General features: G+C 30.3%; 2 protein-coding genes across 4 annotated transcripts in view; one reads left to right on the forward strand and one right to left on the reverse strand.

Annotated features, from left to right (window-relative positions):
• The first annotated feature begins 275 nt into the window (after nucleotides 1–275).
• Nucleotides 276–13,543, forward strand: LOC111626533 (cyclin-D1-binding protein 1 homolog). The gene is made up of 6 exons (XM_023369937.1): nucleotides 276–395; nucleotides 6,188–6,258; nucleotides 6,406–6,482; nucleotides 8,542–8,850; nucleotides 8,915–8,961; nucleotides 13,419–13,543. Exons 1-6 carry the CDS (start codon nucleotides 328–330, stop codon nucleotides 13,519–13,521), a joined length of 675 nt encoding a protein of 224 aa, XP_023225705.1. The 5' UTR covers nucleotides 276–327; the 3' UTR covers nucleotides 13,522–13,543.
• Nucleotides 13,514–14,516, reverse strand: part of LOC111626532 (CD109 antigen-like) — a 55,451-nt gene continuing 54,448 nt past the window's right edge. For all 3 annotated transcript variants that reach the window (XM_023369934.1, XM_023369933.1, XM_023369935.1), the window contains exon 35: nucleotides 13,514–14,444. In XM_023369934.1, coding sequence (XP_023225702.1) covers nucleotides 14,221–14,444 — 224 coding nt within the window. In that variant the 3' untranslated portion in view covers nucleotides 13,514–14,220. The remainder of the gene's footprint in view (nucleotides 14,445–14,516) is intronic.

Below are 14,516 nucleotides of genomic sequence, written 5' to 3' on the forward strand. Positions count from 1 at the left end.
ATCTGCATGGGATTAAGACATTTAAAATCTTGGTATTTTTGAAACTGTGCCAGTAATTTTTAGTAATTCAAACACAAATTATTTATTGTATTTATCCAGACACTTGGCAAATCTCATCATTACATTTTATTCAGTTGATATGTGTTTATCTCATTTGTACATGTTTCGGGCATTTCTTGCCCCTCTTTAGCCAACTAAAATAAAAGTTCACAAGTTAAATTTGGATTTGTGTAAATATTATATATCTTAAATGTAGAAAAACCATAAATTCAATTATATTAAATTAATATTATAATTTTTATTACAGGTAGTAGTTTGCATAAGGATATGTATTTCTGTATATTAAACATTTTTGAAGCTGTTAAGGATTTGTGTATTGAAGCTAAAGCTCAGAGGTAATTGTGATTAATTACAAACATTTGTTAATGACTTATACTTTACTATTAAAGCTTACATTTTTTAATTGTAACTGAAGAACAAACATTTTAAAATTGAAATACAAACTTTTATTTCATTTAATGAGGGTCAGTTTCTTACAATTTTCCTTTTAGAACAGTAGAGTTTAATGAGTCTACTTATGATCTTTAGTTTCTATATAAAAACTCAATCTCAGAGAGATTAATAAATGATAAATTATTTGAATGAAAAAAGAAATGTAAAATTTTAACTGAAAACATAAGCTATGTTATAGATCTAAAGAATTTTGTTTAGATATCTTTTACAGTTTCTGGATTATATATTTAAATATTTTGAAAATTTAAAATAATAGTTTTTAATAATTTGATATATAATATTTTAATAAATTTCATTTAACAATAAATATGTAGAAAGGGTGTGACATGAAAATGATTCTTGTAATGTGAGAGTAGGCATAGTTTTTATATTTTTAATTTTTGATGTGATTCTTTTAAATGTTAACAAGTGGACATCTATCTTGATTTTAATAGAGTATAAACAATCCAAGATAAGGATAAAACATTAAATTTTATAAGATATACTGTCCAATAATCTGCATGGGATTAAGACATTTAAAATCTTGGTATTTTTGAAACTGTGCCAGTAATTTTTAGTAATTCAAACACAAATTATTTATTGTATTTATCCAGACACNACATTTCCTGTATATATGTCTAGGAAATGTGAACTAGAGATTTCCTAGACATATATACAGGAAATGTGAACTAGATATTGATGAAACACAGTTTGGATCGCAATGGGCTTGGTACACGAGAAGCACTTTTCTGCTTAAACGTATTAGTTCAAAGATGCAGAGATATGAATGCCAATGTTTATGCCTGCTTTAGACTATTGTAAAGCTTTTGACTGTGTAAATCACCAAAAGATGATTGACATCTTAACATCAGTTGGCATTGACAAAGGCAGTCTGCGTGTCATCAGTGAACTGTACTGGCATCAAATAGCAGAGGTCAGACTTGAAAAAGAAACCTCTGAAACCACGTTAATTAAGAGAGGAATATGTCAAGGCTGTGTGTTATCCCCTCCTCTTTAAATATATACTCAGAGGCCCTATTCAAGGAAGCGTTATAAGACACTAATTGTGGGATCAAGGTAAATGGCAAATTAATAAACAACATTAGATATGCAGATGACACAGTGGTTATAGCAAGTAGTCCTGAAGAATTATAACAACTGATGGACCGTATTGTCGAGTACAGTGAACTGCATGGTCTCTTTATGAATTTTACTAAAACCAAACTTCGTGTGTTCTCAAAAACAAGAACACAGTGCAAATCTTGTCATTCATAAGAACACTATAGAGCAAATATCATCTCTCAAATACCTCAGCACAATAATAAATGAACAATGTGATCAGCGTAAAGAAATAAGAGCAAGGATCAAACAAGCCAGAACATCATTTATGAATGTGAAAAAGATTTTTGTTAGATCCAAATTGAGTTTGTCTGAGGATTCGAATGTTAAGGTGCTACATCTTCTCTGTCCTGCTATATGGATGTGAAAGTTGGACTTTGGAGCCCCAACTGAGAAAAGAATTCAAGCTTTTGAAATGTATTTGTACAGATGGATACTTCGAATATCATGGGTGCAAAGGATTACTAATGTTGAAGTCCTGAACTGCATGAACAAGCAAAAAGAACTCCTGCTGACCTTGATCAAAATCAGGAAAACACAGTACCTAGGTCATATAATGAGAGGAGAGAAATATCAAATACTTAGACTTAATATTAGAGGGCAAAATACAAGGAAAAAGGTCTATTGGAAGACCAAAGAATCAATGGTTGAAAGACATCACAAGGTGGTTCAGGCATACGTCTATGGAGATATTCCAAGCTGCTATATCGAGGACAACGTTAGCTATATGGATTGCCAACCTTCAACAGGAGATGGTGCATTAAGATGATGATATGCACTTGTATTTGGAATTGAATTTTCACCTATGGTTGTTCTTTTATGAAAGCACATACAAATTATAGGGAGTTGAAGAGGGGTTGAGAATTTACATCAACCTGAAATGCATATGTAGAAGAGAAAATTGAATAGTAAATTGTGTGTTTAATCATTGGATACTTGTTTTCTGTAGGAAATACTATACCTAACATGTATGATTACAGACTTAAACTAATAAATATGTAGACAAATTTAGTATCCTGCTGAAAATGAATGTGGATAATTGTTTAAAAAGTTTTAATGATTTCATTTAGAGTATAAAAAGTTATACTGTATATGCCATTAAGCATATACCTTTATTGTTAATACAGGTATACACAACTCGATAACAGAGGTTCCATAAATTTATAATGGAGCTGAAAAATTCATAGCCATCTGTACCTCTTCTATATTTAGATACATAAATATTTATTATTATATTAAAATTTCTTACATATATGAGTAGTATACTATTAATAATATAAAAGCTGTCATGCATGTGCAATAAATATGTAGAAAGGGTGTGACATGAAAATGATTCTTGTAATGTGAGAGTAGGCATAGTTTTTATATTTTTAATTTTTGATGTGATTCTTTTAAATGTTAACAAGTGGACATCTATCTTGATTTTAATAGAGTATAAACAATCCAAGATAAGGATAAAACATTAAATTTTATAAGATATACTGTCCAATAATCTGCATGGGATTAAGACATTTAAAATCTTGGTATTTTTGAAACTGTGCCAGTAATTTTTAGTAATTCAAACACAAATTATTTATTGTATTTATCCAGACACTTGGCAAATCTCATCATTACATTTTATTCAGTTGATATGTGTTTATCTCATTTGTACATGTTTCGGGCATTTCTTGCCCCTCTTCAGCCAACTAAAATAAAAGTTCACAAGTTATAATGGTATAAACAAACATATAAGGTCATGTTTTTTAAAAAAACATACCTTTTAGATTACAGATTATTGAAAGGTAAAACCATAAAATTCCTTTGTTCATTTTACTTGTCATCCATTAAATTTCAAATTTTTGTATGGTTTGAACCTTTAAAACACTCAACTTCTTATTATCTAAAGAATTTTTTTATATTTAACTTCATGTTACCTAAAGATTTTACATTAATTATCTTGTATACATGTGTTCTGATAACAATACTACAAATTACATACCTAGTTATTCATTTTGAATTGTTATAAAATTTAAATAATTTTAAAATTTTTCTCATACATTTACTATCATGTTTAAATCAATTTAACAACAATACTAAAATTTACATACTCGTCTTTCATCAAAATTGAAGTAGTCCTTCCATACAAACATATTTTGTTGACCTTTCCTCCCCCTTTTTCCCCCCCAGTTGAGCTTGCCCACTGTCTACTACACAGTCACATGACAAGTAGGCCACCTTGTGGCAACATTTTTAAAATACTTTTTTACATAAAAATATTTTTTTAAAAGATTTTTTAATTTTATAGGATATTGAGCCAGTTTTTGTTTATTTTAATACTTAGATTTTTATTTATACATTTATTACTTTTGATAATTTCTATGCTTTCTTTGAACTTTCTATGATATGTTTCTTTTTCTTTGTGGAGTATTTGTATGTTATCTTTATCAATTTTACAATCGTTCAGGGTGCATTGATCATGAAAGGCNTACCTGTGTATATATCTGTATATATATAGATATATATATCTGTATATATATCTGTATATATATAGATATATATATATATATCTAGGGAAAGTGTAAGAGTTAAATTGGTCAATTCTACACTGCTTTATTCCATTCAAAAAACCAAAACAATATTAATGTGTATTACTAAAGGAAGACAGCAAGGAAATCTTTTAAAAGACAATAGTGTTTATTCAGAATGTAGTGTATAAAGAAATTTTAAAAAGAAAGATTTCATTATTATTTTAATATAAAGGCTAATATATCTGTTTATATGTGTGTGTAAGTGAATTCTCTATAACTCCTACATTTTTGTCTACTCCATGTGAAATTTTGTTTTGTTGCTCTATGTTACAACAGATAGTATAAACTACTTAATTTGTAAAAATATTATCATCTCTTGAATTTCTTGAAATCTCAACTCTTCTCAATTTTTCAATCTCTACTTTCTCACAAAAAGTATTCTGTCATGCTTGATGGGAGATTTCTAGTATAAGTTTAAGTACACACAATGTTTGATTAATGGCATATTTCTCAGAATGTATCTCTTAAGCAGCACATATCTTGAATAAATTAACTACAAAAACATTCATCATTGTATTTATGAGATGGATCATTAAGGTTATAAGATATGTACTTCATAACCAATATCTTTAATTTATACACCGAAGAGCCATTACATTTTGACCACCTCTCACCTAAAGGAGTAAGCTTGCCTGGAGACAAAACAGTGGCGCTTGCGTGGCTCACACTGCTGTACATAAACAGCCAGTGAACTGTTTTCAAATGTAGAATTTTCGGCTGCATCATGGAAAAAGCAGCAGATTTATCAGACTTTGATAAAGGACAAATCATTATGGCTAAGTGCCTGGGAATATGGATCTCAGAAATGGTGCAATTGATAAACTGTTCAAGTGCAGTCATTAGTAGTACTTATTGAAAGTAGTGTACAAATAGAGAAACAAGAAGCTGATGGCTAGCTGTATGTCATCCATAGCGCATTGATTCCAGAGAGGAGTGGAGACTATTACACATTGTTCGCCATGATTGAAAGGCTACAGTGGCCCAAATCACCATCAGCTACAACCATGGTGATCAAGACAATGTGTCTCAGCACACAGTGCAGCATACCCTTCTGCGCATGAGCCTGTGTAGCCACTGGCCCAGTCAAGTCCCTGCGCTTACAGCATGTCATTGACAACAGCACCAAGGAGCATCGCAATTGGACCTTAGAGGAATGGAAGAAAGTCATCTGGTCCAACGAGTCACAATTCTCTGGACAATCACGTTGATGGTCGAGTGCGGATACGCCAATTTCCGAAGGAGATCATCGCAGCCAGATGCACAGTTGGACAGATATAAGCCGTGAAGGTGGTATTATGGTGTGGGCTATGTTTTCATGGAACAAAATAGAACCCACCATCCCCAAAAAACAATCCCTGACGGCTATGCACTATGTGAACATCATTGCAGATCAGGTTCACCCCTTCATGGCAACAATATTCCTGGCAGGTGATGGCCTGTATCAACAAGATAATGCATCATGCCATAAGGCCTAAATTGTCATGAAGTGGTTCGAGGAACATTCTAGTGAATTTCAAGTCTTTTCTTGGCCTTTGAATTCACCTGATATCAATCCAATTGAACATTTGTGATTCCATTTGGAAAACCAAATTTATGCTGCCACATGATCACCTCCCGATGTTTGGGGACTGGAGGACCAGCTGGTGAGGCATCTGGTACCAGGTGAGCACCTGGTACCAGATGCCTCAGACTATCTACCAGCACCTTGTCCAGTCAATGCCTCGCTACTTTTGCCCACAGTTTTGTGGGCAAAAGGTGGTCCTACGTGGTATTAAACAGGTGGTCATAATGTAATGGCTCTTCGGTGTATTGGCCAACTGTATAATGTATATTCAAATATCAATCAATATACTATCAAAAATATTCAGACATTTGTATAATATAAAAAAAAGGTTAAAAAGTAAATAGAATAAATTATAATTTAATGTTAACTGATTTCTTTATTGTAGAATTATACACATTTTCTTTCTATTTTAAAACTAAAAAAATGATATTCTGTTATAATTCAGATCTACAGGTCAATTAAAGTCAGTAGGTACAGTTTGGGAGAAGTGTAACATATTACAAAGCCTTCCAAAAGGTAACTTATTCATTCATTCATTATAACATAAATTAAAATTATTATTCTGGTGAAAAAATTATATAAAATTTATAAAAATTGTTAGTTTGTAAGTTTAATTTATTTACAAGCTCTTACAAATAATAATAAATTTATTTATTAATTTAGACAATAAAGATATTGTTTTGGTGATATTTCGTGATCAACTTAACATAGTTCAGGATGCTTTAGAGGAATTACAACAGGTGATTTTATGAATTATTTTTATATCTTAATTTCTATATTTTTGCTATATTTAAATCTTTGATTTTAATAAATTTGTTAATTTTAGATATACAATTTGTAAGAAATTGGCATTTCATGTAATTTTTAATAGAAATTCTCTGAAAATTTATATATGTATAAATTATATATATGTATATCATAATTTGTGCATGCAGGTGTGTGTCTATATATGCTATATTTCCTTGATTAAAACCTAAGAAGATACATTTTATTTTTAAAACACATCACCAGGGTTTATTAACTTACACAAGAGACAAATGGGTAAAAGTTGAAAGAAATACATTAATTGCTTGTATGTTTTCAGAATTATCATGATCAGTTATATATATATATAAACATCACAAAGCCTGAGGAATTAAGAATAAACCAAATGATTGCTGTAATTAATCAAGCTACTTTTTGCTACTATTAGACTATTCTAAATATTAAATTATTATAAATGAACCTTTTCGATTTTGAAGAGACGGCACCTAATGTCTACCTTTAATACCAACTTGTTAACAGTGGTGAAAAATAGCTCAATTAATTACACCAATTGTTTGGTTTATGACCATTTATTGGCTGTATTTACAGGTTATAGCTATAACATTTGAAATAATTACTGTTTTTCTTAATTAACTCTACTCAGTGCCTTCTGATTCAATTTTTATGTTGTCACTTGTGTCTGTTTTGATGATAATATCAGAATGAGGATCTCGACTATTTTTGGTTCAACTGATGTGACGCCATCTCTTTCTAATTTGGGTTTTGCTGATAACCTTTGACTTAAGAACTTGATTGCGACTTTCATACACTCAATATTCAACAATACTTAAAATTTTATTCCCAAAAGTGTTTCCATGAATCTTGTCTCCAGTTGTGATGGATACAGAATATCTTCAGGACTCAAAATTTTTCCAGACATAAATTTTACATCTAAAATTTCCCTGAAAATTGTTGCATACTAGCGCACAAAATAAAACAACATTTTATGAATGATAATGATTATAATTAAATCATACAATTTAGTAGTAAATTGTTAGTTTGAAACATTAAATAGGCCTACCATATAATTTGATGCTTCTATCTTTAATTTTAAAATATAATTATATGCAAAAGTGTACACAAATAAATATTTGGTTACAAAAAATTATTCCGTGACTACCTATTTGTTACTCGATTACCAGTAAATTTTTACCAGTAATGCAATAATTCATGTACCACTGCATTTATCTAGGAAAGAGTAGTAAGTATGGAGAGATTAGTAACTAGGAGAAAGTATGCTATAAGATAATATGGTTGCTTTAAATTATACCATTGTTCCATAGGAAATTATCCTTTTGCTAAGATATAGTAATTACTTATATCATTGTCATTACATTTGCACTAATAAAGTTTCATTCCATTCTTTTCATCAATGAGTATACATCATTCACAAAACTTGTAAAGTTATAATCATCAAAGTGTTCTTAGTGTAGATTTAATATTTTTAACACTAATTTTAAAATATTTTTTTATATAAAAATCTAAGAATTAAAACTAACTTTTATGCAGTGTTTTAATTAATATTCTAGTATTTTAGAATAGTAAATTTTGTAATGTAAATTGATATGTGCTTGAAAAACTTAAAACTACCTTTTTCTTATTGGTATTACATAAAAATTCTGAATTTCTGTTTGATATGTGCCTTGGCCAAACAAAACAATGATTTACATGAAATTAATTGATCTTTTATTAGATTTCATCGATATTTCCAAAAAATGAGAGAGGAAGTTATTTCTTGGAAATTTTGATGTTATCATAAATAAAACATGTAAATTCACTAGTAACTGTTGATTTGAATCAGGGATGTAAATAGCAAAATATGATCTACTTGATGTAAATTACAGTCTAATAGTCACAATTTTCTAATTTTTAGATTCTAAATACTATTCTCTTAGATAATTTGGCTTTATAATTTAGATAACTAAAAAGTTTTTTATGATATTCAGAACATGGGAAAAGAGTATTTAAATTAGTTAAGTAATGTTATTTTTCTAGAATATCGAGAATGAAAACGAAAGTAATTTAGAAGATCTGAATCCCTTTAATGGTTTCCGTCTTCAACCGTCATCATGGACGGAAGAGAATCGTCTGGTGCTAGCTCCTAGTTCGGGTCTAATCAAGACTGCCAGAGTCTGCATTAAGAAAATAAATAAGGCAATCAGTAGCAGAGGCAGTAGTGATTCTGAAAATTTAATAACCGAATTAGATCATATGGCTGACTTGGTTAAATCCATCAGTATATTAGTAGATGATTTTGTTCTCTCTCTATATCCTCCAATGAATTATGCAGCAGTTCAGCAACATGTCAGTACTATTCTTATATCTACTAAAAGATTTTATAAAAATTTAAAAATTATTAATTTTATAGGCAGAGGCTTTGAAAGATCATTTATTGAAATTACTTGACAAAACAGGGTGAGTTATATTTCAATATTTTAAAATTTTCATGATGTATTTAAGAGTTAATGAATAGTTTTCATATATTTTCCTGTAATTTATTGGCTAAAAGACAATAGTTAGAATTTACATTCAAAAGAATGGCAGAATGTCATAGAAATATAAGATATTTAATTATTAAGCAGGATTCATTAGCATAATACCTTAACCCATCCTCGATCTTGAAAGTTTAATGATTCATTTATTTCAGCTCTTAATATTTGAGAAATTGAGATGATCTTTTTTATTTTTGTAATACAAGAGACATGATGATGATTTTATATGGATAAAACTTTTTTTAGTAATTCCCTTTGGTTCAATACACTTATTCATTCTTTCAAAAAATTGCAGGCAGCTCCTGAAAAATGTGATTGAACTCTTGACAGATTCATTTTCATTCTCATTCTCAAAAGTCTTCCCACAAATTGTTTTTTAATCATAGGCAAAAGAAACTAAGTCACATAAAGCCAAATCCAGGTGAACCCAAACTTATGTGCATCTAAAGAATTGGCTATGAGAAGATTTCTTTCACAATGACAATACATTGGTCAGACAGCTGCATGTTTGTTTTAGAAAACTTATCATCACAGTACCACTTAGGGCACATTTGGAAATTGTAACTGGTGTTACTGGTAACTGCCAGTAGTTACCAAGGTATTTTGAAAATATGACCTAAATAACCAACAATGTTTAAAAATTACTGTTATGAGCCATAAAAGTAATTACTGGCTCACTATGACAAAAGAAAACAATGATAATTTTTTATGTTGTTTTTGAAACTGTGTTTTACGAATATATTGGACTTCGAACTCACATTTGAGTTATAAATAAACACTTGGTTTTATTTCCATCATTTTAGTTGATCAACTAAAATGATGGAAATAAAGCCAAGTGTTTATTTATAACTCAAATGTGAGTTCGAAGTCCAGTGATAATTTTCTTTATGTTCTGCCCTCGTGCAACATTGGTTGCAAGTTGCCCTCTTCAAACACCCATACCTTATGATCCACTTATCAAACAGTGTATCCAAGTTTTGAATCCTGTTATTAGAATACTAGCAAATAAGCCCAGCGTTGCTTGGGCAAAAAGTTATGATAGTGAAGATTAAGATAATTACATTATAGCCAATCTTACTCATTTTCACAGAATGCAAGAATTAGGTCCCCCATTTCCAGACTAATTAGAGAATTTTTAGATGGGTCTAAAAATATGTTCGATTTCCCGCAAAAACTCAAAAAACTGCATCTGCACCTGTAAATTTTGCATGCTGCATTCTCTTAATACTTCCACTGTTAAGGAATACACTTCTTTCATCCTCTGTGGTACCTACTAAAATGCAGTCAAAAACGCAAAATACTGCATCTAAAATAGTACAGTAAAATAGAAGCCAAGTTCTTCAGGATAAGCCTTAATCCTCTCCACCTCCTCCATGGGGAGAATTTCGAAAAATCCCTTCTTAGTGTGCATTCTCATGACATACCCTAACTGTGTACCAAATTTCAACTTTTAACTCCTAACCGTTTGGTCTCTGCGCTTATTATCATCATCAACCCATCTTGATTATATATATAGACTAGCAGACCACGCCACGCATTGTTGTGGCTCTAAATATATAACACTTCCCCAGTGGGGGGAAATGTTTTGAAAAATTTCTTCTTAGTGTACGTTCTCTTCATGTACCCTATTAAAACGCAATCAAAAATGCAAAAACCCGCATCTAAAATAGTAATAGAAGCCAAGTTCTTCACGGTAAGTCTTAATCCTGTCCCTTTCCCCCGCAGGGGGAATATCAAAAAATCCCTTCTTAGTGTACATTCTGTTGACGTACACTATTAAAATGCAATCAAAAACACAGGTTTTTTTAAACAGGTTAGTTAACCGTTGTATAACTATTGTAGTAATTTACCGATGTAATAATTAAATTTACCAAATTTATAGAAATGCAAAAATCCTGAAGAGGGATGCAAATTAAAGAAAATATTGCACCCGAAATGCATAGAAAATAAAGAATATGAATAAAAGCTTTGTCTCTGATTAAATGCGGTCCAGGCACAAAAACGGGGGTTATTTAGGTACAATTAACCCATAAAGTTTTTCCATCAATTTTGAGGAAATATTTTTGAAAAATTGATATTTTTAAAACTAATATAAAGTAAACCACACCATGGATATATACATATCTATTACTTATAGAAGCAGAGTTCTTTACAGTAAGCCTTAATCCTAACCATCTCCCTTCAGTGGGGGGGAATTTCGACATGTATATTATATAAACACACGTGCATATTCGAATGCGGCAGTGTGTCAAAATTTCAAAGGAATTGGTAGGAACAAACGAACATTACATTTTTATTTAGATAGATAGATAGATAGATAGATAGATAGATAGAAGATGATCTGCTTTAATTCATTTTCACAGAAAAGCAAACTTAGGTAGTGCCATCTGTTGGACATAAAAGCCTTAACCTAGTTTATATCTTTTAATTTATATGAATGTTTAACGGAATAATATACAGCCTATGTCCACCTGAAGCTCCATTCTAAATATTGGTGAAAGAATTTTTGAAATCAGATGAGTAGTTTCAGAGATTACCCGCTACATCCAAACTTACTTACAGTAGAGTGTCGTTTATCCGAAGGAATTCCAGTCGACAAATTTAAATTTTCGCCAGTGCTGTGATGCTGTAATCTTGGGCTACTCAAATATTTTACGTTTTTGATACTAAATTAACTTCTGAAGTATAATTTTTTATTGTTTTTATATTTTTCAATATATTTATTTTGTTTGTACAAAATTAAAAAATAATTTTTAACGATACAATAGTCTTCGTTAGGCTTAACATCAACGAAAATTCAACGCGAAGCAACACGCAACGGAGAAAAATTTCAACACGGGATAAATTAATATATTTTTTCGTACGTAATTGGTTATCCGAACAACCCCAGTCCCCAATTGATTCAGATAAACGACGCTCTACTGTACTTACAAACATCTCTTTATAAATGTGGAGATGTCCTACCATTTTTGTGTCCATGATCTAGTGGATTATATTCTGTTGTTTGATTAGTCTTTAACCTGGCGTTGAAGTGAAGACACCCCAAAAGCTACATTTAATGATTTTAATTAAATGAAGTCTATATCAACATGAAATGTTGATTTATAACTGATATATGGTAAATTTGAATTTATTATTGCATGTGAGATCATCAGAAAGAACTGAATATACATGGATATATACAGAAAATTATTATTCTGTAAAGCACTATAATTCTTTATAGATTAGCTACATTTAAAGAAATCACTTTTAGAATGATATGCTGCAGTTCTTGGCAGGCTTGTGCACCCATCTTGCATATACTTTTTTGAACTGCAGTTTGTGATAGTGATGCCAGCCCAGGGCAAGGAGAATCCTGTACACTGTGACACATTTCATGAACTTCTCAGGCTGTTCATACAACTTGCACACTTGTCATCAAATCTCTATCAAATTTAGGTTATAATTTGCTTTGCTCTGGGCAAAAACTGTTACTGACTTAATAGCCAAATATTGTAAAACATTAGGCTATGAAGTCAGTAACAATTGGTAAAATCAATTATCCAAATATTTGTGTAAGTTTATTGAAGAGTATCTAATTTTAATTATTGCTGCATAATGTTTGTGATCTGATGACTATAAACTCAAATCTTTATTAAAAACCACTTTAGTGTGATAAATCTGTGTTGTAGATGTATTGATCTAAGTTGTTTGCTTTGTATATACAGGGGTTCATTTTGAGGTAGCGCTCTCTCGTCTATACTAGTCTGGTGATAGTTAAACCTATAGCAAAATGCTGTAATTATTGCACCAAACTCTGCATTCAGAAATAATTATATATAATTTTAACTTAATTAGTCTCTTTGTTTGAGTTTGCACATTTATACTTAAAACAAAAAATACCAAATGAAATGGAGACTAGAACAGTTCACAAGATACCTCAAATAATAAAATAATACAATGTATATTTTTTATACACCTTTTCTATATTCTGTATTTAATTAATTATTTATAAAGCAGCTTGCAACAGCAAGTGATCAAGAAATTGTTGATGTTCAATTTTAGATCATTTGTTTCTTGCTCTAATTTGAGTACTCTTATTAAATATGTATAAAACATGCCAAGTAAATATAATAAGAATCCTGTGCTTTTAACTACAACTGAAGTATACAAGGTGATCCAAAAATCACTTTGTGTACTTATTAGTTCTAATTAGAGATTTGTGTATTTTCATTAAATTATCTGAAATGGAATTCTGTCAAAACATTTATTATTTTTTTAGCTGTCGTTTACATGCTTAACTTACTGTTTTTGAAAATATATAAAACAGTGCTTAATTTCATTACACAAAAGCTTCTCAATTGAACTCTTCCTTTAAAAAAAATCCCTTCTTTCTTGCAGTCAATGTCACTTTTGCCAAGACGACGATGTACAGTGGATAGACTTTCTAAAGAATGCCGTAAACCATAATTATGGTAAAATCAACGATCTCACCAACAGTTAATAAATAAATAAACTTGCTGTGTTATATAAAATTTTATTTGACAATTATAAATACTTGTTGATAATAAAACAATTTTTAATAAAATATGAATGAGTTTTGTTCTCTTATAAACTTTGAGCTTTACATTTAGCATTTCTTTCAGATTATTACTCCTCAGTATGCCTTTTATCCTATCAATGAAGCTTTTATATTATTTTACAATAAAATTCTATGTAATGAATCAAAATGATAGACATTTGCCCATTGCTATAGGATCAGCAATACTCAAAAGAAAAAGTATCTCATCTCTCTCTGCCCTGCAAGCACTGAGAAAGTAAAACATGTCTGATCAACTCTTATAGTTTAAGATTGTGTGATATGCAAATTAAAGAACATAACTGCTATAAATGTTGTCAAGCTGCAATAGATTTAAAAAATTACTTATTTTCTGTTACTTGTATATACATATAAAATCAGTGCAAACTGAGGGTATCATAAGTATTTTAGTTGGATGTTAAAAAAAGAAGTGTTTGAGCAGAGTTTTCTCACATTTTTTACTCCATAAAGATTAGACTTGAAGATAATGTTCCATTTGAAAGTTTTTTTTATGGTTATGAATGCATGAATAAAACCTGAGATATACACGTGAATGTAAAAATTCCTCTAGGCAACATATTTACATTATGCACGTTGATGAAATGAAATGAAAGAAGAATGTAATCACTGCATTAAGTTGCCTATCCTGAGGGTAAACGTCAATAGTCCAACCATCAGCAAAACACAGAGTCTGAGGACTGATCCACCACCCGTATACTTCTCATCGCCCTCAAGTTTTGAGTAGTCTTTCTTTTCCTCTTTCTTGCATCCCTCTCTGCAGTCGTCTCTGTCACATATGTCACACAAGGTGGCCTTATGAGGATGATAAAACATTCTTGCACACTTCACTAGAAAATTTATACACAAATAATAAAAAAATTAATAATGTAATTAAATAGTAGTTAATGAAAATGTATTAC

The sequence above is a fragment of the Centruroides sculpturatus genome, unplaced genomic scaffold (genome assembly GCF_000671375.1).
Source record: "Centruroides sculpturatus isolate CEXI.00-Female unplaced genomic scaffold, Cexi_2.0 scaffold398, whole genome shotgun sequence".
Lineage (NCBI taxonomy): Eukaryota > Metazoa > Arthropoda > Arachnida > Scorpiones > Buthidae > Centruroides > Centruroides sculpturatus.